Genomic DNA, 22,260 nt, shown 5'->3' with positions numbered 1-22,260 from the left:
AGGAGTCACTAACTTTATGGTGAGAAAAGGAAGCTTGTTATTCAGGAGAACAGGACGAATTCTTTGAGCAGTCAATTATTAGAGCCTCCATGATCCTCCATACAATGACGTGTGTAAACGTCGTACAAATGGAAAAACTCACATCTCAAATTTGGATATAATTGAAATATCAATACAATTTAGATTGAGGGTAAATGTGATAAACTGTACAAAGATTAGTTGGAAAGGTCCCTGGTACCTCGCAGCCCGGGCGAGGTGAGGGACTAAATCAATTAATTAGACAGTACTTATTTCATATAAATTTAATCAGAGCCTCGTAAGCAATACTAAACTGAACAGGGCTTCTTTTTCAAACTGTGGTTGTCAATATTTTAGCTTTTTTAAGACAGAATTCAAATTCATTGTACCGGAAACTAAAGTCAAAAAATGACGATAGGAAAATATTTTTGAACGGAAAATTGATACCAGGAAGTTAGTTAAAATCTAAGATGAGAAGTACGTACGGTATCCGGCTTAAAGTAAGTACGGTACAACCTTTCCTAAAGGTACGAACCGTACCTTTCCTCTTGCGGTACATAAATGGGAAACTTTTTAATTTTGTATTTTATCTACTCAACTTCAAGTTGCTGAATTAGGCAAAATATTGTGAAAGTCGACACAGCAGCAAAGGAATATGGGTGACGAACGTATAATACTGCATAAAACTAATAGCTTATTTCGTAATCTCGTGATTAAGCAAATGCTGTAGACTGCCAGCATCATGGCAGTTAAATAATCTTGGATCAGAGTAAAAAGTTCAGAACAGCAGACAATTTTTAACTCGCCACGAATTTCAAAATTTTGCTGAATTGTGGCTTTTGTACCTTCTGGTTCAGTTTAAAGGTACGTACCACTGCCATTTTAAAGGTACGTACTTCTATTCTTAGGTTAAAATGCAGGTTCAATAGACAACACGCATTGCTCTCGAGGCTTTGATAAAACTTAATTATAGATAATGCCGACAGTTTTAAAACGTAGTCGTATCAACAATAAAGAATAGTTAAAGACCACATAATGTACTAACCGAAAATAGAAATTCTAATACCTAGTAATAAAATTATACAACGAAACTTTAACTCGAGGTAAAAAATCTAAAGATAGTTTAGAACAAAGTTTACCATAAATGATGTGGTCTAACACTAAAGAATGAAACCACTAAAAGGTCGAAACAACAGTAAACTAAGTAGAGACAACCGAAGGTAGTCTAGCTACTCACATATCGAATAGTAGGGTTTCGTTAAGCGCTATGGCTGAGCGTTTCAAGTGACAAAATGCTCATTACAGGACTTCTAGTTTGGTACAGCTCGCACACGGCATAAGGCCGAGTGAATGAGTTGAAAAGAGACCTTAAAGGGATATTGCTGCTAGAATAAACATCCGTGCGAATATTATAACACGATTTAGATCACAGTAGCGGGGGCGGCTCCTTGACTGGAAAGCATACCTCAGGTGGAATATTGCGGAGCAAACAAGCTTCAATTACGTAAAGTCTATTTTAACTGTACTGTATCCTGTTAAAATCTTGTTTGTATGGTAAATAGTTTCGATTATCGGTATTACTATTATTATCAATAATTTGATCTTTAACATTGATCGGTTTTATGGTTTCTTTTATCAGTACTCAATGGCAAATGAAGTCATTTGTCAATTTCGGAACAGGACGGCTGACAGTCTGGAAGTTTTTTGTCAGGTGTGATAACCCAAATCGTCCAAAATACTACTCGGAACCGCTCTTGCTCCATCGTGTGACGTCATGGTATGATCACGTGACGTCATCATATCTCGTGACGTCATAGGGTCACGAGGGTTAGGCACGCCACGCGAGTCTCCAGTGAGCGAGTGATTGCTGTGTTCCGCCACCAAGCTGTTGAGTGTTGACATCGCTTCTCCCTGAGAAAAAGCTTGTACTTTATCTCATTCACCGCTCAAGACTAGTTCACAATAAATTCTAGTCAGGATAATACACTAGCGGACGCTTTACTTCTCATAAATTAGCTAATAAATTCATCCCCAATGATGTCACCACTTATCGGGTATTTAAATTTGAAGACCCAGTATGGTAGTCTGCATGCTTTTTTCTCTAAACTTAAAAGCTCAAATTTCCTTCAATTATCAATGCCGTCTGACACCTATGCACTAAAATTTTACCGACTAAACTTAAAATGACGCTAAACCTTAGTTTGGTCAGTATAGATATACCAAGGCATTCTTGTTTAACTCTAAACAGACTGCGTATTTTTAGAGCAAAAAACATAATATTTAGACTAAAATTATCTTTAAATATGTTATAAGATATCATAATTATAACATAGATCATTATTTATCAATCAAGGTTATTTAGGGCTGCTGAACCATACATTTCGCAAGAAATAACCTCCAACATAAGCATTATAAATCATATTTAATTACTGAGTTAGTATGCTGCATTAGAGGCTGCATAAAATTTGGCAATCTCGAACATTCGCATCACCCGTTAAAATCCATACTATCATCCCACGTAGCTTGGGTTCCCTCCCAAGATTACAGTCTTCTATAATACTCTACAATAATCTCAAACCAGCAAATCTTGAAAATTTATACTTTCAAATGATTTTTTACATTTTACGACCGTTTACATATTACTTGAACCACCTAGGGAGGGCCAGGAGAGTTGCTTGCTCAAAGGGAGAAAAAAGATTACACGAAATGGTCTGATAAGCTTTATCGAAATTATTTCACAGCACCAATGTTGATAATGATTTATATTAACCTGGATTTAGATAGGAGCAGATTTTACCAACCAACATCTATAAACATTTCTGATTTTTTTACAAATGGGAAAATTTGAAGTAAAGTCAAAATTTCTCAGTATTTAATGAAGGGGGTGTTAGGTAAGGGGGATCTTCATGGAGACCCCCCTGCCCCCTTAAGGACAGCTGAAAACACTGTACTCAGTACTCAGTAGTAAAATTATAAAATTAAGAGTATATTCTTTTGAACTGTTGTTAGACATGATACAATGTATGCATATTGGCTCATCTCGCCCTGTACTATTTCGTCCGACTCTGATTTTCAAGAAGGAAATAATTTCTCACTTACCGTTCCACTTGAGTTCCACGGAGTCATTTCTGTTGAATCGTATCCCTGCAAAAACCAGATTCATTCACTACTCAGTAACGCCATTGGGGCTACACTGTTAAAGCTTCCAGTATGAATTTGTTGGGATAATATTGACGGTACTATGTTGCGACTGGCAAGCCAGATCCCTCCCTAAATGAACCCCCAAATCTCTGGTATTTGAAGTTGTAATATATAAATGTGTGGTTGTATAGATTTGATCCGGCCAGAATCCCGGTAGTGTTCGCACTAAAAGTTACTTTCCCCAGACTGCCAGACAGCAATCCAAGAGATAAGTCCAGTTACTGAGTGGTCGGCTTCATGCGTAAGACAGATAAATGCTGTTATAATAGACATTGTAACAGACAAGCCACCTTGGTGGATAAAGTGTATAAGTAGTGATAATAGGGGAGATACTTGCCTAATCATTGCCTTCATCGCCAGCTAGTTACAAAGTCACGACGGAATGGGATAAAATATACAAAGAAAAGTTTTCATGTCAAAACATATTTTACAGGCTTAATGCTTTGTTGATGGAAAGTTTGTAGGAGTGATATGAAGGACCAAACTTTTGTGAATTATTCAAACCAGATTTTACTTGGAAACTTAAATATTTCAATTACAAATTTCACAGGGTTTAAATTCTTACGTTGCACTGAGAGTAATTCATGATGTCTCCAAACTGTCGATCACAATACAGGTGATGTTTGTACAGCTGCTGAGGAGAGATATTATTAATAACTATACATGTAATATAACTTGTTACTAATCAGAAATCAGCAAGTTAACAATTAAGTCATTGTTACGAAATTAGGCAGCGGTCCAGTGGTCCTACAATAGAATTAAAGTTTTTTTGAGACCATATAAGGAAGACAAATGATGAAAGAGTTAGAAGAAGAACTCGTAAAGATTTGTAATTAAAAACCAGGACTAGTCAACCTGTTTGTCGTGACCAATGTCAGGTACCAATGAGCTCAAATCAACTCCTCCTCCCTCGCCTACTGGCGCCACCAAGCCGCCTGCACCACCAATTGAAACTGTCAAGTTCCCGGAGTCGTAGCTAGAAGTCGTAGTGGTAGAGATATTGGCGTCACAGAATGGCGCCGCTTTCACTTGCGCGGCACAGCCTGAAGCAGAATAGATTGTAAATCGCGGTACTCTCCGTAAATTTATTTCATGACACAGTGAAACCTGAATTTATCGCACGATTTATGAGGGAAAGAAAAAAAGTACGGTAAATCGGGATTTTTCTGTGATCGGTACGTGACAGAGTAATTTTAGATGCATAATCCCGTGGAGTTGGTTTTTACAGAACGGTATGTGTCGATGTACTGATAATCTAGTATTCTCATTCAGTAAACACCATCCTCATTCAATGAACAGCATACGATGATTTTCTTATGGTGTTCCAGCCTCTAAAGAGTTGGTTTGAAGTGCACACTGGGTTTTTTACAAAGGTTGGGCTCAATGGATGCATTCTTAGCTTCTCTATTGTCCAATCACTTTCTTCATAAAAATTTGGCATGCTGTTATTTGCATTCTTCCTTTTTGCCGTTAATAACATTGCATTCCATCGCAGCAAAATATAATTGGCCGCTCGCACTAGATACATAAATCATCATATAAAGTAGAGTAGAGTAACAACATACTCCGGCAGAGTCATTGACAGCTCACTCGTTTTACCGATATTATAAGAGGTAGTAAACATAATAAACTTGTTCTAAATATAGGGTTAAATACTATCCATTATATCTCTAACCTATGTCTCGTGGAACGACAAGTTGTGTTGAAGTAACGTTCAGGGCAGGCTTGGGCAGCAAAACTCGTTGTATCTGCATGGGGATGAGACGAATAATGTTAGGAAAATTCTTGGAATTCCTGTTTTTGGATACATTTTTGACACAAGAATTCAAGTTATTTGAAAACAAGCAGCGAAAGGGCAAGAATACTTTCAGGGTTAAAATGTACTAACAGTTTGTTTTCGTTTAGTTTTAGGCCGGTTGGGTAAGTTGAAAGAGGAGCTGGGAGGGGTTTTAGGTGCCATGTTCGGAGGAGGTAGCACAGGAGCGGGCACAATAAACCCGCCCAGCTTAGTGGGCTGCGGGAGGATGAGCCGGTCCTTGCCCACCTGGACTGCAACTGATACCACCTGCGGAGGAGAGGTGTTATTAATTGTTTGTGTAACACTCGCACATATACCGCCGGTGTAAAGCACATGTAGCGCCGGTATAAAGCACATATAGCGCCGGTGTAAAGCACATATAGCGCCGGTGTAAAGCACATATAGCGCCGGTGTAAAGCACATGTAGCGCCGGTGTAAAGCACATATAGCGCCGGTGTAAAGCACATGTAGCGCCGGTGTAAAGCACTTTGATTAGGATATATGACACGACGTATAACACGTTCATACATAGGACACAACCCTAGTAGGTACCTAACCGCGGTTTAACCATAATGAGGAAATGCAGGGCACGTAGTGTGATCAATTATTCTGTGATTGGAGTCACTTTGTCGGAGATCTACAGGTGTCAAGGCAGCGCGGTGAAGCTAATAATGGAAGGTAAATTTTCTATTTGTCCATTGTAGCGACGAGTTTTTGACACGAGTACCACCCAGTTCTCGGTCGAAATCGTGTCAGGTTCTTCTGTCCTCGACACTAAATAACCTCTGTTTCTAATAATACTCGCCTATCAAAACGCAGCTATCAGATCCGTGGCAACCCTTCAAAACCTTTTCAACTTTTATGCCGAAATTGAAAAGCTTTTTACTCAGAAAAATATATTGTAGTAGTGGATTTGAAAGTTTTGAAAGTTTCAAACAATCAAATGTCTTCCCACACTACTAGTGTATCATAATGATCCCTGATCCCAGGATTATTGGCATATTGTAGAAATTACCCGTCTCTCTGCCGAAACAAGGCTGATTCGAAGCACCGGGAATGCTTTTTTAGTGCAAACAATCTGTCTGTGACTGGCGCTTTAGAGTAGATGCTGGTAAATCGTTTGACAGACAGAGAAACCATAGAGAATTGAAATAGAGGCAAAGACATTTCATTTATAATCCGAAGAGTCAAGGAGTCTGTGACTTTTCATTCTTCACTATTTACCAGTTACCACGTAATGCTACTGGTATGTGCAGGACAGCTCAACTGACCTGTTCAGTAACTCTCCCACTGTCCCAACAGCTATTATAACATTAGAACTTGGTTACCATTAGAATTTATGTTAAAAATTCAATCTCTGTTTACTGTCACTTGTCAGATTCTCATCAGTCGTGATTTTAAAAGAAATCACGTACTCCAGAGACTCCCCCTTTGTGTTGAAGACTGGTCTGTAGGGCCAGGTCATAGGGAGGAGCCGTTAAACATGCATTCGAAACAACTTTTTGTCACCTTATTTGTAACACGAAAGTTGCAATTCCCTTGACACGTATAATACGCTGTTTAATATTAATAAGGTCAGGTAGTCAAGTAAGTTTAAGTTAAAATGTAAGTTAATTTAATTGTTTAATAAAAACAAGTAAGTTTAAGTTAATTTATTAGTCACCTGTGGCTTGGGGAGGGCTGATTCCAACATGTCAGTCTGCGTTTCCACAGATTTGCTGTTAGGCAGGATGCTAGTCCACTTGTCCATGTTCAGGGTAATGAACAGGTCTTTGAACTTTCCCTGCGGTGAGATATAACAATTCACGGTATTTCATTTGATAAGGTCTCTAAATGTATTTCCATGCCGACCTCCGCTTTGAACCCGAAATTTGAAGCCGTGAAGCCTTGTCAAAACAGTATACTTTAAACTGTTAATAGGCCGACACACTTCCAAAGACCGAACAGACGGTGAGCCTTGAGATATTCTCCTGAAACTCAGATTTTAAACTGCCACGACCCTCAGAACCAGGGATGTGCGGAGGCATACTCTCCAGGTTTATGTTGCGGACTACAAGTTAGAGGTTACAACCCTTGAAGGCGTGTGTGAGGCGTGTCAGCTGCACACTTGGCAGCTTTCTTTTAGTAACAACCTACTGTGGAGACACCCAGATATAACACAGTATATCGTGTCCGGGTGAGTGCGAGTACCGAGGGAGAGTAGTCCGGAAGCAAAAGTGCGGCGCGCCACAATGTCGATTGTTAATAACCCAGCACGACTTGTTGTGGCATCTTAATTATCTTAATCAAGATCCGTCATGCTCTAGCGTTAACTCTTTTCAACATCTTTCCGTTCTCGGTTTTTTACGTAATTTCGAAATTTCATGCAATAAATCTTCAGATAACTAATCGAGCTTTACCAGGCATTTTTCTTCAGGTCCTAATTCTTGAGAATCTCAAAAGATTCTGGAGAATTCTAATTTTAAAATCCGGTTTCAAATTTAGTATGAAATTGTAATTAGTAGGTACACATGGCCTCGACCGCTTATATGATAAGTTATAATGATAAGCATCATTATTTTGAAATCTGATATAAATTATAACGGCCTTTTCAATTATAGGGCTGATAAGGCTAAATCAGTTCAATTCCAGACAATATACCGGGTTATTCTGTTAAACCAGATCTCACGATGTAAAAAAATCCAAAAAAGGTGAATATTCAATCGACTGCTCGATGAGACCTCACTTCCTCCCGGTACGATTCCAAATAAAATTAAAATTAAATGCGAGCTGAGTGTTCAGGTATTTGAATTGCTCCACAGATTTGCCCCAAAATAACCCCCCGAACTTTATGTGTTCTCGTAGTTCCTACAACTTCTTCATTTTGTGTAACTAAACTGCCAAATTGGACAATATCCCCAAAGAAGCATTAAAACGATTTCCAAGAATTATTGTGTAGTACTTGGAAAATCAGAAATTAGGAGACTTTCTTCCATAGAGTTATCCGAAGGAAAGCAGGTTTGGGAATAGTCCAAGAATTTTTCTATTGTTATTACTCCTATTACTAAACATAGCTTTGTTTCCGCACGTTAACTACAGAACATGCAACAGTGTCTCCTCGGCACACTATACAGGTTACAGTCATACTAATACTGAGACCACCGAGATCACACCATTCACCTGTCAACAATGTCAAGCAGTGCAAAACTTGGAACTTTTTATTCTGTTTATTAGTCCATAGCGCGGAAAACTCATTAAAGCAAGGCTATGACGGGACTTTGAATATTATTCGGGTAGGTTTTGTGACGACCACGCGTTTAACAAGTTGCAAAAATTTAAGACACTACTTCATCAATAAAAATAAATTCATATTTACTGGTATGGAGTTACAGAAACAAAATTTGAAAATTGGGAGTTTTACACTTTACGTGGTATATTTAGTATCTCCACCCATCCGCTCCTAGGGGGCATCAAATGACTAACGCAGGAAGTTTTGAGTGGGGGTAATGAAGTGATGGGTGTGGTTATTTTAGGGATTTCACGGTAATTTAGCAATAATGCCCTGATTTGGGCAATTTTAGGCGTTCACTTGAGTTAGAGCTGAGATTTCGACTAAGACAATTGTAGGTCCTTCTTCAAGAATTCAGAAGACTGTATTTTATCCAGTATTCAGGACTGGGTTGTATTGCTGACGTAAAATCAATTTTGAACAAGACCATGATATAAACTGATCGGAAAATTAAAGCGTTTCCACCAAATAATCGTTGTACAATATTTTTCATACGTAGGAATAAGAACTTCTGGTTCCCAAAACATAATTCATGAAATCTGTAGGTTCCGAAAAACACCTTTGCCTCATTTCTCACACTTATGTTTTATTGATAAATTGCATATCAGTAATAACGGCTATAAACAACGTTATAATTAACGCATCCCCGACATTGCACATCTGAAGAGGAGGAAACTAATAATACACAATTAACACTTGTGTAAAACCTGCGCTGAAGTAACACAATAATATGACCTGAACTTGTCCGACATGGACAGTAGAACCTGGCTCTCAGGAAAAAGATTACCGCTAAAGTAAGTGGTCGGCCCCCTTGAGGTTATCTCAACTTTATATCTATGGGACGCGGACGGAGAAGAAAATATTTTTTATGACTTCAGATATCACTCTATAATTAATGATTGGAATGCAAAATTCTTGAACGTCCCTCGAATAGTCCGTAAAAAGATTTTGACCGTTTAAATAATGTAGTAATTAACGTTATTCAACTGCCGTTAAGATTGGCCATATAAAAAACAGAAAGAAAATTAGAAGGAACTTTCAGAAATTGAGCACAACCAGATTGTTCTGAAAGTCACGGGAGAAACTGAAGTCAAGAGCAGAGTGGATATGGTGAAGAATAGCAGTGAGAACAAAACAATTACCGAATAAGAAAACAGTTAAGGTAGCTATCACTATTAGAGGAGTTAAGATAAGGAACCGTCCAGAAACTGTATTATCTACGTTTTTGACGAGTTTGAAGAAGAACATTCTTCACATTCACAATAAGAAATAGCTGATACCTTGGCAACGTCAAAAACAGCTACAATAGCATCTAAATACTGCAAACTGGGAATTAAGAAACAAATTTAACCCCTTTAAGTTGAAGCAAAATCCTTCTTCAAATATTCCCGCTTATCAAGGAATTCTTGCAAGCTGAGGGCAAATCATACAACACAATTTATAGGCAATTTGGAAGTCTGTCGACGGACACTTAACACACGTTTAACCCCATTAAAAATTGATTAAACTCACGGTTGACGCACAGTCGACGCACAATTGACTATGGTCTCTAACGGTAAACGGACGGACACTTTAAGGACACTGTAAGTGTTAACAAGGGACTGTCGGGATATATGGGATCAAATTAGTTCAACCGGGATCTTGTAGTTCTCATCGTCTTGAGCCCTCCATGTATCGTGCTATGTATAGATCACACATCTCCTAGAAATACTCAATAGCTAGCCAAGTGAATATATAATATAATATATTCCCGTTTCGGAGAGGGTTAGAACCTCTAAATCAGGTCACCTCGAGGTCAAGTAAAAGCAGAGCCGTTTCCACTGCATTTGATTTGGTACAAGGGTCATGTTATTCGTGTCGTCACCACTAGCTATGCAGCTCTAGTTGACACACAAACAGACACTCAATGGCAATGTCTGGTGACGCACTGTTATCAGCACACATACCTTCAAGCTATGTGGCAATGCCACCAGAGACTTGAGGTGGTCCCCTCAGCCTCACAGCCTCACATACCTTGCCAGTTGCCACGAGAAGAAGGATAGTAAAGCCCTTTTAAGTTCTTTATTTATAATTGTTAGTAGGTAAAGATGCCATGTTTAATTTGTTTATTGAATAGCAATTTTAAACATGTCAATATTTCCAATATATTAATTTTAAGGGGTTAGTACTGATCCGGTTAATATTGAATATTACAACTGCTCTTGCAGCACTTTGTTAACACACCCATAAACACTTACATGCAGCGATGAAGCTGTAATCTGACATTCCATGTTAATAGATAACAATATATTCAACAGTCACGTCCCCATAGAAGTAGACAAACAATTTTCCAAGAAATGCAGTGTTAGCGAGAAATGCATAACACAATATGATAATACGATGTTACAGGTGACTAGGTGAGTTTTTTCGATGAACGTATTCAAGGAAGCACCCCAAATATTGATTATATTGATATCACTATGTTTTACAGTTTCCTAATCATTTCTAGGTGAGTAGTGGCCCGAGAGAACACATAATTTATACCATTGACCCTAAAGTGGGAGACAAGTGCGATTCGGGGAACACTTCTCCTTAGCTTAGGGGTCGACTATTGAGCCTTAAGATACCCTAAAGGTCCCCTAAGGCATGCCAATTTGGGTGTTAGGGATTAACTAGGGGTGCACTTTGGAATATCGGTATTTTCCATACGACACGTAATACATTATAACTCTGGTTTCGAAAAGGACAATTGTTCGCATTTCGTAAAAGTTTAACGTGTTCTCTTCAAGAGACAATAATGCAGAGGAGTAGGTGTTACGTCACTGCAGACAGGTGTGATGTCTAACAGTTAGTTTATCACCTTATTCTGGTGTCATGTCTACCAGTAAACCAATTAGCAATAAGATACGACTCTTAGTGTTACTCTTCGCCAGTGATATTATAATCGGTATCCTTATCAATTGTACCGTCGTCAATGATTTCATATCCATATTAGGTTTTTTCGCACTCGAAAACGATCTACGGTCACTCTATAATAGTCTGTGACGTGAATGCTGAAATTTTAATGTGGGAGATTTAAACGATTCACGATATGCTCTTTAAAATTTAAAGGGTTGAGAACTTCATTTAAAATCTTCATTTAAAAACTTAAGTTAAAAATTCTACCCATCCCAACGTTTTAAAGTGTATGAATAAATCTGCATTTAAAAATGTGACAGGCCTATGAAACAGTAGTAAAATTTAAGCTCTAAGACGTTCTGAAAAACAAACTTATGCGAATAAGTATGTAAATATATGCAGGAAACAAATTTCCTTCCTTAAATATCATTAGAGAACAGACAATTCCCTAATAATTATAGTAACTGTCAGTTGCCTCTGTACTGTTCACACTTTATTCTGACACACAAATCATATTTACAAGCGTTAAGCTATTCATATCTATCTTAGGTTTCATGTTCAATTATTCGTTTGTGTGTTGATCATGCTCCTTTAAATGAGACCCTGCCACAGCATGGTAAAAACTTATTTACGAGGGAGCTGACATCTTATCCAATACCCATCTTACCCATCTCCATATATTAATTTTTAAATGACTTTGCGTTGAGGATGGTAATCTAATAAAGCCATATTTGTGGGCAGATAGTTAGAAGAATTATGTGTTTTGCGAGCATCTTGATATTAAAAGGTCACGGATTCCTGACCATTGACGTTACGAAAGCTTTAAAAATAATCCTTAGATCAACACTATTAGTATTCGGTAAAATGAAAAAGAAGCAAGTTTTACAATTTACCTGTTTAGACAGGCGCTGAAACTCAGTGCTTCCTAAGTTGAATAACCTCTTCAGGGACAAGGTATTGTGAGCTGAGTTTATGGACGTCTCTCCAGAGTCAATCCTCCACTCGTACTCTATGTGGAATTCTTTGCTGTTTGTCACAGGAGCAAACTGTGGTTAGGAATCAATAGTACCTTTAAAATCTACAATTACAATGAATGGTCAGAGACCATCTTCACGGATGAGGATTACCACAAAATTCTCCAATGTCCCCGAGACGTATCCCACGTAATTTTTCGAGCAATACTAGATTAATATTTACCTTCATATAGACGTGGCCGATGGTTAACGAACTCGGGGTTGTAGAGTCCCAGCACTCAAGGGCAGCAAGTCTGTCTTTTTCCGCAGCCAGCTCGTCGGTATCTTTGTGCTGTAAAATGTAGCGTCTCAAGTAGTGAAATACACACCAAATAAAATGATATTTTAATATAACGTATGAAGTTTTAAAATGAGCCACGATTAAACTGATGCCACAATACCTTGTCATGGAAGAAGGTTTTTCCAGGTTTTCTGACTTCCGTCGGACACTGAAAGTAGGTTTGAAGACGTTACTAGCTGGTTATCCTTCAATTCTGGTGTCGCAAAATCACATTTGATTTTAATTGTAGGCTAAGTTCGGTTCACACGAATTTTATCACTTACTTCTCTACGAAAGATTCACTGATTCTCAAACGAAAAATTTCAACATTTTTTTTCAGTAAAAGTGTTGGGAACCTATGACCAATGAGTAGGTCGTAGTACGTGGTAGGTTGAGTTTACAACTGCCGACAAATTTGTCTCAGCAGTAACCTTGCTTCGATTGTTATTTAAGCCCTGGCAAGATATTTAGCTTGGCTGGAATTTGGTACATGGCTAAAATTTAGTTTAATTTCGCGCGTTGCACATGCGCGCGCGCGTGATAATTGATCTTGGCGCGTTATAAAGTCGACAAAACTATTCTCGCGCGTCACGACATCTTGAAGGATTCTACTCCGGATGTCCCACATACAAGGCTTCCTGTTTCCCGCGTTTTTAATTTAGATGCAGGAGTGGCCCGCCGTAAACCGGATCTAACAATTTGCAAGCTAGGGAAATTCTTCGCGTTTACCCACAAAATCTAATGCAATTTACAAAATCTGAGGTACTCTATAATTGTTCCCCAGGATTTGAGCTTATGCGTAAGTTTTACAGTTCAAGAGCACATATTATAAAACATGATGATGTTCAACAAAGAGGAAGTTAGCCAGTAAGCCAGTTGACAGTTCATACTTAAGATCAAATTACCTTGCTCTTGATAGTGGGCGTCTCTTGAGACTGATCTGAAAGTGGTGGTTCCACTGAATCAATAATATCGTTCAGCTCTTCTTCTGTGACCGATGTATTCTGATCCTTACCCTGATAATTCATTCAACGTAAATCGTGAAATGTTCAGCACATATTTGGAGGTACACATAATGATGACTGGACAGTGGAAGACATAATCCTAGACCAGCTAAGGCCGGATCAAATTATAACTTTACTTCAGATATATTCGTACTTAGCGTCCATCAATTTAACATTACCATGTAATCTAATTTCTGCAGAATTTTAGATTTTAAATCTTCAGTTAAACCATTCTGGCCACCAAAGGTTCACATTAACTCACCTGATCGATTAGAGTAGGATCCGTGACAACATCACCCAAGTCCTCGCTGTGTACTGTCACTGTGTTTGCGGCAGCTGGAGCCTCCACGTTACACGTTATGTCCACCTGGAACATTGTAATATATTATCACAGCAACTTGTATTTAATTCAATCGATATTTTTCATGCCACATATTGGCACATATTGGCACATATTAGCACATATTGCCATATATTGGCACAGCACTGTGTTTACCTGTAGTTTTGTAATATTATAAACTACAACAAGTAAGCGAATACTTTTCAAGTGGATGTGAGCTGAATCAGAATGTGTACCAAAGTATCATGTTACTCAACTGATAGTTGATACAGTTTACTGTGAAGTAATAAAGAAAGTGTATATTACGAGACGTAATCATACCAATACTATGTGATATACTCCAATTTTCGATGCAGACAATTAAGTTTTACCTCATTAGCAAGATTGTTAAGGATAACGTTGTGTTCGTCAGCTGATTCTGGAGCAGTTGGTTTGGTACGTGGTATTGGGGTTTTGGTGGAGGTTTTGTTTTTACTGGTATCTTCAGAATTCAGAGACACACTCTGTTTTCTTAACCTTCCTGAGTGACAAAATTAGTAGTAAAATAGTACCTGTAATCGTAGAGGCCCATATCCAAAAACCCGCATTCTCGCATTCTAAGAATGTAGGAAATTTTTAAAAGTAGGAAATTTTTGACAAAAAGTAGGAAATTCGAGAGCCAACTCTGAGAATTTTCGATAATATTTCAGTAGGAATTTAAGTGAAAGAGCAGACTAAAAGTTGCTGGACCGTTATTTAAATGTCCTCAGTCAGGGATCCACTGATCCAGTCTATCAAATTTCGTTTCACAGACCAAAGTTTGTTGCTATTAGCTACAAAATCTGTGCATCAAGTAACCACTAACCAGATGCTAATTATTGGGGCATTTTCGCGTACACGACATAAATAGTTGTCATTATTACTCTATTAACATTTTACTATCTACTTATCTAGTCTATGAAACCGGATATGTCTACAGTGTCACCCGATATCTGTATTGGCAAGCAGTAGCATATACACATCACGTCTTCAATGTGTGTATCACACTGCACACACCCAGCCCAAATTCGTGTGGCGTGAGAAAATATCAGAAAAACAGGGCGTTTTAACTAATCTGTACGATGATGCTAGAATGGGCGTGAGAATTGGACTTTTTCTAGTTTTTTAATTAGTCGCTCTGCCCGCTTGCTTTTGTTGCTTACATTGGGTTGTTGAACTTCCTATTAATCATGAATCGTCCAAAGTTCAAGTCTAAATCCGAGGTCCAATCATCTTATAAGAATTACAGATAGGGATGACAGAAGAGTGCAAAAAGAGCTCCAGATTAGGCTGATGGCCCCATCACCATGTTCTGCTGAGGGTGAAAAGCTTGTTCAACAGGTTGCTACGAGAATGGCAAGAAACCACTCTTTTCTGAAAACCACCCATGGGGGGATGGGGGCGGCTATAGAAAACTTCTGCAAATCCCAATATAGACTACCATTCCAGTTTTGATAATAGCATTATCAATCATGTAATGTTGTGAACGGTCATCAATGCAATAGTAATAACTTTATGTCAGGAGTTCAAAGAACATTATATAGTATTATGAGTTGATGTAATACGTCTAAACATGCATAATGCATAAGCATTCTTTGTTGCGTTTCCTATCTTATTTAAATAGTAAATACTAATTATAGTCATTATTATATTTTTGGAAAATTTAAATTCCTTGTTTTTTGAATATTTGGTCTCATACTTGCTTCCTTCTCCAAATTCCCTTAACCCTGTATTAGTTTATAGCTTGAAAGCAGAAAGTGATGGTAGTAGATGAGAAAACATTTGTGCCAAAATTATAAACTCTTGATACTTCATGCTGTCTCCTATTTCGTGCTTTAGTTAAGCCAAGTGTTTAGGGATTCTAGAATCCAGACAATTTATCCCAATAAAAATTGAAATCAGAAAATAGTATGCTAAAATCGTTCTCCATTGTCAGATTCGTTCCAGGAGGCCAACTCTAGTTTAAATTTCCAAAATTTTCGGGGGCTTCGCCCCCAAAAGTAACCTAGGATTATCTATTAAAAAGTATTCCGGGCCCTAAAAAAGTAAAATTGAGAATCTGGAATCCGCCATGAAAAATCTTTGAACCGCGCGAATACAAAGACTCTTTATGCGAGCGGGCCACAGAAAACGAAAAAATTGAGAATGTAGGAAATTAAAAATTTTTTGGATATGGGCGTAGAGGGTAGAGTGATTTGAATTTACCTTTTGTGCAATAGCCTGCTGCATAGTGCATACCTTACTCGGCATTATTACGACCGGGATAATGCGACGAGTTTTTGAAAACTTCGCAATATTTTCCCGGCTGTTAATAAACCCGTATTAATACTGTCGAGTAACATAAAATATCTTAATTCGTGTATAATCGTCATATTTTTGGTAGTATATAAACTGCTACATTAATAATAAACAAATATAAACTCTGTAAAATGCGAAACCTGCAGAAGAATCAGCAGTTGTTTTGGTATGTTCGGGTCGGTATTTAGAGGAGGTGGGAGCTCGGAGACACAGGTTGAGTGTCTCTAATGTGGACTGTTAGTTGGGTTAAGGATTTTTATTTAAAAAACAAGGTAAATGAGAGCTAGAAAAATATTCCTGAGACTCAACACTACCAGACTGCAGCTGGAGTGAGAAAAATTACATTAAAATTTGATTTGACAATCATACCAAACATACCAATCATACCAATCATCATTGACTAGGGGGTTCATAATAAAAGATGATTCTTGGAAAGTGTGCAAGCAGTGCAACTAATTTTCTAATGGGTGTTCACAGAGACGTTACATCATGTGTAGGTGATTATAACAAAAGCTTGTTTGGTAACAGCTTATTAACCAATAATAATTTAATACTTAGGTGGCAAAAGTAGTTTAAATGAATTACATAAAATTAAGTTCAAGTCAATATTTGTCAGTACAAAAGGATACACATTGTTTTGCTTTCTCCCATTTACTGATCAGTATCTTTAGGATCTCCGAGACGCTTTTCTTTGATGAAACCTTTAACCTGTAACGATAAAATGATATATTACACTCTATGTACTAAATAATATCCTTGCTGAGAATTATTAAGCAACTAATAATATTTTATATTCATATTATTCTTATAATATAATATGGAGTGTAAGTTACCAATCATATAATAGAACTAATAAACATGGAAGGGGAGAACATGACAATAGCGCGGCAGATAAAGAGTGTCTTAAGAATTAGTATATATTAAGAATTAGTATATTAACTTAAGAATTAGTATATTAAGCTAATTATGTTTAATTATCATGTTTAATAATCATTTATAATTATGTTCAGAACTACTCAAAACATTGAGCCAAGGGAAATATTTTGTTTAAAAATATCGTAAATAAGAGCTATAGAACGGATCATGTCTATGATATGGGATACAAATAGAATTTTAGTCGACACGAACGCTTTTTGACGACCAACGACCAAAGATGTTATACATTTTATATCGCTTAAAACGTTATTTGTTACAATACTATTACTATATGAAATTATTTTTAAAATTTTGCATGTATAACATGCTTGGCAGTCGGCACGGTTTTCAAGCTCATTGTTATCAAACACTGCAATGAGTTCAAATGTTTCATGCTTGCAAATAAAGATAATAATGATGAAACCAATCTAAATGTCCAATGTTACAAATAAAAGAGATGTTTAATTTCATCTCAGGCTTGATGAGATTAAACAAATTCAGTGAATTCGAATAGTTATTTTACTAAATTGTCAAGGAAAATGGTTGAAGATCTTCAGCTGTCCAGCATTCTATTGTTGTCTCAATGTTAAGAGCACAAAGACACTTAGATATTCTTCCATGAGACGACATACCCACAATACTGCGTGTTATCGTAATACAATTCTGTGGTCTGTAACCAGCTATTTTGGCCTTCTTCCAAAATAGTTGGGCCATCATCCAAACTTTTAGTGTACAGTTAAGTTGAATTTTAAAAGACCCCTAGAATATAAAAAATATCATACTCCACAACATACCTGATCCTTGGGTTTTGAGCAATGTTTTGCACTACGCCCCAACTCCAACTATTAAAGGGCAGAATATCAACAGTGAATTCAGCTGGAACCCGACCAACTCTTCTTCCAACGAAATATTTGGGCGTGACTCTCTGGACGTAGAAGTTGCGAGACTGAAATGGGATCTGTGTTTATATGGGCGTACTGATAGTAACTGGTGTGTATTATACTACATAAACAAGTTCAAATCGTTCATTCTAATTTCTTCACGAAATATAGCTCATCTAACTCTGGAATGTAACTGCCTGAGACTTGGTAGTCGAATTACATAACAACTCGCAAGCCAGGGGTATCAGGTTTAATTATACCTTGATTATGCGAACTTATTAGGATCGTATAATTTTAAAAGCAGGATAAGTAGAGAATGCTAAAATGAGGAATAAAAAATATCATAGATTGGTTGTTATTCATTTTGAACTCAATTAGTGATAACAAGTAAGAGGGAGATATAAAGGCTTCAATTATGTTAAAGTTAAAAACCTTCATTCGGAGACAGGTTGATCCTTGGAAGATGAGCTCATTCACTTTGCTGTGAAGTTTATCTGTCGGCCACTTCATTCTTTTAGAATGTTTCATTACCTGCCAACAATTAACCGTGGAAGATTATAAAGCAATAACGTTAATTCCATGTTAACTCTGTGTTAACTTCGTGTTAACTCTGTGTTAACTTCGTGTAAGCAATTAGATTTTGGATCGTTTAAAATAGTCAAAAGCATTTAAAGTTTACAATCGGACGATTAGTGTTCATTAAATAGTCGATCAAAAATGTTCAGCAGAAACTAAATTGTATTTTAAATTGATAAACTTATTAGAAAATGAGCATACAGATTGTTTGTTGAACAAACCTGCCAGTACGATAGTAGAATGATTACTTCTCTGTACTCTCTAATGTTTGCCTCATCAACACTACCTTCTGTAAACGATTTATACATTTATAATACATTTATTATGTATAATGTATATAATCTACAATGTATAAAACATTTATTATGTATAATGTATAATCTACAATGTATAATACATTTATTATGTATAATGTGTAATCTACAATGTATAATACATGTATTATGTATAATGTATAATTTACAATGTATAATACATTTATTATGTATATTGTATAATGTATATACATTTATAATACATTTATTATGTATAAGGTATAATCTACTATGTATAATACAATTATTATGTTTAATGTATAATTTACGATGTATAATACATTTATTAGAACAATAAAGCTTGTTGTATTCGAATGATAAATGAAATGGTTATACAAAAACATTTGTGAAAAAACTGTACTCCGTGAATCTTTACTTGAACAATACGTATTGCTGGATGACAACAGTATATTTTACGCAATCATTTATGTATTAAAGTTCCAATAGTGGTTACCAAGTAACCGACTTATTACAGGAAACTGAAGAATCTAACAATCCTACATTGCTACAATCCTACATTGCTACAATCCTACATTGTTACATTCATATAATCCTACATTGCTACAATCCTATATTGCTACATTTCAACAATCCAACATTGCTACAGTGCTATAATCCTACATTGCTACAGTGCTATAATCCTACATTGCTACAATCCTACAATCCTACAATCCTACATTGCTACAACGCTGGAGATGGTCAGACACAAGGTCCTTAGCTCACCCAATGGGTTTATGGTAATTGGCAAATGTAGAAGCTCGTACTTCTGCAAAAATCTAAGTGCCACTACAGCAACAAACCCAAAGCTGCCCTAGTATATAATAGTGTGAATTTTAGTTTAAATTATTTATAAATTTGAGTCGTACCTCCAACAATAAGATTGTGCAGTTTTTTGGCATCAACGATTTGATACGTCTTTTTCAAGGTGTTCTGATAAAAATCCTTGACCTACGAAGATATAAACTTCAGATGAGTGAAAGAAAGAGAACACAATAGAATTCAGTATAATTGGACAGCAAAACGAATTATTCTTCTACTTTTTAGTTTTGGTTCGTTTTAAAATGAATTTGAAATGAGTCACTCATTATGAGTGGTACTCCAACCTGCTCCTTTTTGATAGCATGATAAGTGTCCACATTACCATACACTTTCTTTATCTTAGTATTGAAGTAGTTGTGTATCTTGTCGAAATCTTTTCCGAACTGAAACGCAAAGTATGTATCAGAAATTAGAATGCTAGTATTAGATGGTATGATATCAATGTTAGCAATTCCTTTAAAGATAAGAGATGCCCAACAATATACATGTTTGTCTTTGCTAATATTGAAACTTGAAAGATAAGAATAAATCATGCAGATCAGCGACTTCTATTTGAATAATGCACTTGTATAACTGAGCTCACACAATCAATAACATTGTATAAATACCTCACAGTCAATAACAATGTATAAATACCAATAACAACTAACAAGGTATAAATACCTCATAACAAGGTATAAATACTAATAACATTGTATAAATACCTCATTGACAGCATCAAAGAATATTCCCTTTTTAGTGGTATCCCACATCATTTGTGAGTTTCTATTACAGGTCTTTATACCATCTGGAGGGAGAACTCATAATTATCCAATACTTTGTAAATATGTACATCATCTTTGAATATTCAAATAATGATCACAAGTAGATTAGAAAATTCAAGTTAAATAAAAACAAGATATGTAAACATGAATGCATTATCACCCTAAAAATCGTCAATAACACTAATAGTAATACCTTTTGACCCAGATGCAGTAGGGATGACTGCCGCTTTTTCCTTCTTTGAGACATTCGATTCTGACTCACTGGATTTACTGGATTCTATACGACGCCGCTTGCCTAATAAGGAAAACATAGTTTGGTCATTCGGTCACACTGTGGTACTTGTTTCAATGATTCTATTTAGATTAACAAAAAGGATTTATAAGTCAGATTCCAGAACTAAATACTCACCCTTTGGTTGCGCTGTTGCGCTATCCATTGTGATTGATGTTCCATTGTCCCATCTATATGCTAAATATATATATATATTTAACATATTAATGCTAAAATTAAGATGACATAAAAAAAGATGAAGTGAGTGTTTCTGGTCTGTTGAGGTGGCAATGTAAACAAGGAAATGAATGGTTTGAATCATAGCAAATGGTAATACAATACAGAAGCAGACATCACAGTTGATTGATTTATAAAACAAATTTATGGTTAGACCTTATATATCGTAGAAGGGCATGATTAATAAATAATAATAATTTAAACTTTTATATTATAGTGGCACAACAACTTAAAATGCACATGTGTGCCACGAAAACAATTCAGGATACAATAAAACCTGAAAAAGCAACCCACATTATATTCTAAACCAGATAAGGGTGATTAGACTTGATACACTAAATAAACGATAATGTGTATGCATTTTCCAGTTAGAACCAGTTAGGGAAAACTAGGATTGAAAAATATTAAGATACAATATTATGAGCACGTTTGAAAAGAAATGTTTTCAGATACACTTTAAAAGAGTCCAATGTTGTACAATTCTTTGTGATTTACTCACATCACTAAGCATCTGGATGGATTTTTTTTAATTTTTAAAATTTGAAAATTCAATTAATTATTATATATATAAATCAAGCGTTACATTTCAGCCATGCAAATTGCAAAATTACAATGACATATTTTGATATACTAATTGATAAATGGTACTGCAATATAAGTTGCTTAATGTTTGGCCGGATGACAACTAACATAAAGAGAAAAATAAACTTGATTACATAATAATTAATTCGGCTGAACCAACACATAGCAAGAGCCACATTAACGTTGGGGCCGTCTACCAAATTTGAATGACATACAATAACAAAAAATCAAACATATCATAAATAATTATATATGGATTTTGTTCATTACAATTCCGTCACAACTGATAAAAGAAGAAAGACACTTATTTTATTTTAGAGTATCCCAACAGCCACATTGTTACACAAGTGCAACCAGCCAATTACAGGAAGCCGAAGGATTTGTTTTTAGCCAGTGACGGTTAAGGTAGTGTGTACCATACTTTCTTTGCCCGAGACTTTGCTGCAATGTGCAGCTCCGCATTTAACCCTCACACCCGATTTCACACCCGATTTCACACAACAACGCTCACCACACGACCAGGCAGACAGTGGGATTTGAACCCGCAACCTCACGATTGCAAAGCTGGCGTTCTAACCAACTGCGCTACCTGGCCAATAATTAGCATACAAAGATAAACTGACCTTTAAACACTACCAGTAGCTATATCATGAAACCATAGCTCCGAAATAAATAAATTGCTCTACAAGGAAACATCTGGCCTGATCTTATCACATTTTGGTCCGCAGGGGTTCGGTAAAGCCCTTACAGACAACTGGGTCCTTTTACCAGCCACAATAAAATTGA

The 22,260-nt window shown here is 36.5% G+C and overlaps 2 protein-coding genes across 3 annotated transcripts in view; both read right to left on the bottom strand.

Moving 5' to 3' along the window:
- The window catches only part of LOC134820345 (zonadhesin-like), a 53,402-nt gene that overhangs the window by 9,736 nt on the left and 21,406 nt on the right, over positions 1 to 22,260 (bottom strand). The gene's annotated exons all lie outside the window — the stretch shown is intronic.
- LOC134820344 (uncharacterized) lies at positions 965 to 20,888 on the bottom strand. Of its 2 annotated transcripts, none has more exons than XM_063830650.1 (23): positions 20,794 to 20,888; positions 20,578 to 20,679; positions 20,325 to 20,407; positions 19,905 to 20,003; positions 19,668 to 19,749; positions 18,709 to 18,776; positions 18,344 to 18,442; positions 17,825 to 17,976; positions 16,745 to 16,823; positions 16,256 to 16,349; positions 14,171 to 14,319; positions 13,722 to 13,826; positions 13,361 to 13,471; positions 12,577 to 12,624; positions 12,360 to 12,467; positions 12,056 to 12,208; positions 6,681 to 6,800; positions 5,108 to 5,284; positions 4,895 to 4,967; positions 4,075 to 4,262; positions 3,785 to 3,850; positions 3,118 to 3,162; positions 965 to 1,929 (listed from the first exon to the last, which is right to left on the bottom strand). In XM_063830650.1, exons 1-23 carry the CDS (start codon positions 20,876 to 20,878, stop codon positions 1,726 to 1,728), a joined length of 2,490 nt encoding a protein of 829 aa, XP_063686720.1. In that variant the 5' UTR covers positions 20,879 to 20,888; the 3' UTR covers positions 965 to 1,725. The 2 variants fall into 2 exon arrangements, with proteins under 2 accessions (XP_063686720.1, XP_063686719.1); XM_063830649.1 differs by having other exon boundaries at positions 3,785 to 3,853; positions 20,794 to 20,867.

The sequence above is a fragment of the Bolinopsis microptera genome, chromosome 9 (genome assembly GCF_026151205.1).
Source record: "Bolinopsis microptera isolate Bmic1 chromosome 9, MBARI_Bmic_1.0, whole genome shotgun sequence".
Taxonomy (NCBI): domain Eukaryota; kingdom Metazoa; phylum Ctenophora; class Tentaculata; order Lobata; family Bolinopsidae; genus Bolinopsis; species Bolinopsis microptera.
This window is presented reverse-complemented; position numbering and strand designations above follow the sequence as displayed.